The sequence below is a fragment of the Penaeus japonicus genome, unplaced genomic scaffold (genome assembly GCF_977035675.1).
Source record: "Penaeus japonicus unplaced genomic scaffold, GWHDUDI00000001_assembly GWHDUDI00000042, whole genome shotgun sequence".
Taxonomy (NCBI): Eukaryota; Metazoa; Arthropoda; class Malacostraca; order Decapoda; family Penaeidae; genus Penaeus; species Penaeus japonicus.
Window position 1 is genome coordinate 5,816,130 of NW_028234444.1, and position 2,500 is coordinate 5,818,629.

The 2,500-nt window shown below is 32.6% G+C and overlaps 1 protein-coding gene across 1 annotated transcript in view; it reads left to right on the forward strand.

Annotated features, from left to right (window-relative positions):
• The window catches only part of LOC122258240 (sialate:O-sulfotransferase 1), a 19,984-nt gene that overhangs the window by 15,360 nt on the left and 2,124 nt on the right, over nt 1-2,500 (forward strand). The window contains exon 7 of the mRNA XM_086534771.1: nt 643-731. Within this exon, the coding sequence (XP_086390897.1) occupies nt 643-731 (89 nt within the window). The remainder of the gene's footprint in view (nt 1-642; nt 732-2,500) is intronic.

Genomic DNA, 2,500 nt, shown 5'->3' on the forward strand with positions numbered 1-2,500 from the left:
CATTATTGTCTTCATCATCATGTTATCATTATTGTTATAATTTTCATCATCATTTTTGCTATCAGTAATGTTATCATCATTATTATCATTATCATTACCATTATTGTCATTACTACCATTATCATCATTATCATTACTTCAATTATTATAATTAATTTTATTGTTATCATTATTATAATCATTATCATTATTTTGTTATCATCATCACCATTTTTCTTATCCTCATCACTATTATTATTTTTACTATTGGTATCATTGTCGTTATTAATACTATTATCATTGTTATTGATATCATCATTATTATTATTGTTATAATTGTCATAATTGTTATCCTTATCATAAATATTATCATTATTATCGTTAATATTATCATTATTATCACCAATATTATTGATATTATTATTATCTCCATTATCTTTTTTATCATCAATATTAACGTAACCCTCCTTATAATCATTCTTATCATCATTATCATTCTCAACAATATCCTTATTATTATTATTATTATCATCATTACCATTATTATTATTATGATTATCATTATTATCATTATCATTATTATCATTATCATTATTACTATCAACATTATTCCTACCACTACTCCTATTATCATTGAAGTTTTTACATTTTTTTTCTTCACAGAGCTATTATATCCTACTGGAAGTTCATAAAGACTCGAGGAAAGAATAAACACACGAAGCAGGTTCCCGAAAAGAGCTTTAAGACAAAAGGTAAATTGAGAAAAAAGGTAAATTGAGAAGTCATATAATCAATACATTTTATTAGATTGATATTAAACAACAGTAGTTATCGTGGTGAGTTGAAATTCAGTTTGGGAAAGATGAGAATTCTATTTTTTAAGTAATTGACATCAATTTGATTTTTTGGATTGTTTGATTTTTTCCCCCACTTTATACTGTCAATTTATGAAAAAAATACTCTTCCAATGACTAGCATTTTATTTAGGGTCACTAAATTTCACTCACTTTTTAAAGTATTTTATTTAAGGTCACTAATTTTCACTCACTTTTTAAAGTATTTTACTTAAGGTCACTAATTTTCACTGATTTTTGATTTTATTTTACTGAAGGTCACTAATTTTCACTCACTTTTCAAAGTATTTTACTTACGGTCACTAATTTTCACTCACTTTTCAAAGTATTTTACTTACGGTCACTAATTTTCACTCACTTTTTAAAGTATTTTACTTAAGGTCACTAATTTTCACTCACTTTTCAAAGTATTTTACTTAAGGTCACTAATTTTCACTCACTTTTCAAAGTATTTTACTTAAGTTCACTAATTTTCACTCACTTTTCAAAGTATTTTACTTAAGGTCACTAATTTTCACTCCCTTTCAAAGTATTTTACTTAAGGTCACTAATTTTCACTCACTTTTCAAAGTATTTTACTTAAGGTCATTAATTTTCACTCCCTTTTTAAAAGATATTTCTATCAATGTCGTTCATTTTCTCTAGGATTCTCAAGCATTTCACTTCCTAATTTTCTCTCATGCATTTCGAAAACATTTCACTCAAGGTCACTCAACTTCACTCACATTTTTAAGCATTTAATTCACAGTCACTCATTCTCTGTCTGATTCTCTAGCATTTTTCCAACACTCATTTTCTCTCATACATTTCGAAAATTCTCCCATTTCTCAGAAATCGTCCTAATCCTGAGGATTTGATTCTTCTTCTTGCATTCTCAAGCATTCCTCAGAAACACCCAACCCAGACAACATTTCCTCTTGCTTTCCTCAAGCATTCCTCAGAAACACCCAACCCAGACAACATTTCCTCTTGCTTTCCTCAAGCATTCCTCAGAAACACCCAACCCAGACAACATTTCCTCTTGCTTTCCTCAAGCATTCCTCAGAAACACCCAACCCAGACAACATTTCCTCTTGCTTTCCTCAAGCATTCCTCAGAAACACCCAACCCAGACAGCATTTCCTCTTGCTTTCCTCAAGCATTCCTCAGAACCACCCAACCCAGACAGCATTTCCTCTTGCTTTCCTCAAGCATTCCTCAGAACCACCCAACCCAGACAGCATTTCCTCTTGCTTTCCTCAAGCATTCCTCAGAAACACCCAACCCAGACAACATTTCCTCTTGCTTTCCTCAAGCATTCCTCAGAAACACCCAACCCAGACAACATTTCCTCTTGCTTTCCTCAAGCATTCCTCAGAACCACCCAACCCAGACAACATTTCCTCTTGCTTTCCTCAAGCATTCCTCAGAAACACCCAACCCAGACAACATTTCCTCTTGCTTTCCTCAAGCATTCCTCAGAAACACCCAACCCAGACAACATTTCCTCTTGCTTTCCTCAAGCATTCCTCAGAAACACCCAACCCAGACAACATTTCCTCTTGCTTTCCTCAAGCATACCTCAGAACCATCCAACCCAGACAACATTTCCTCTTGCTTTCCTCAAGCATTCCTCAGAACCATCCAACCCAGACGACATTTCCTCTTGCTTTCCTCAAGCATTCCTC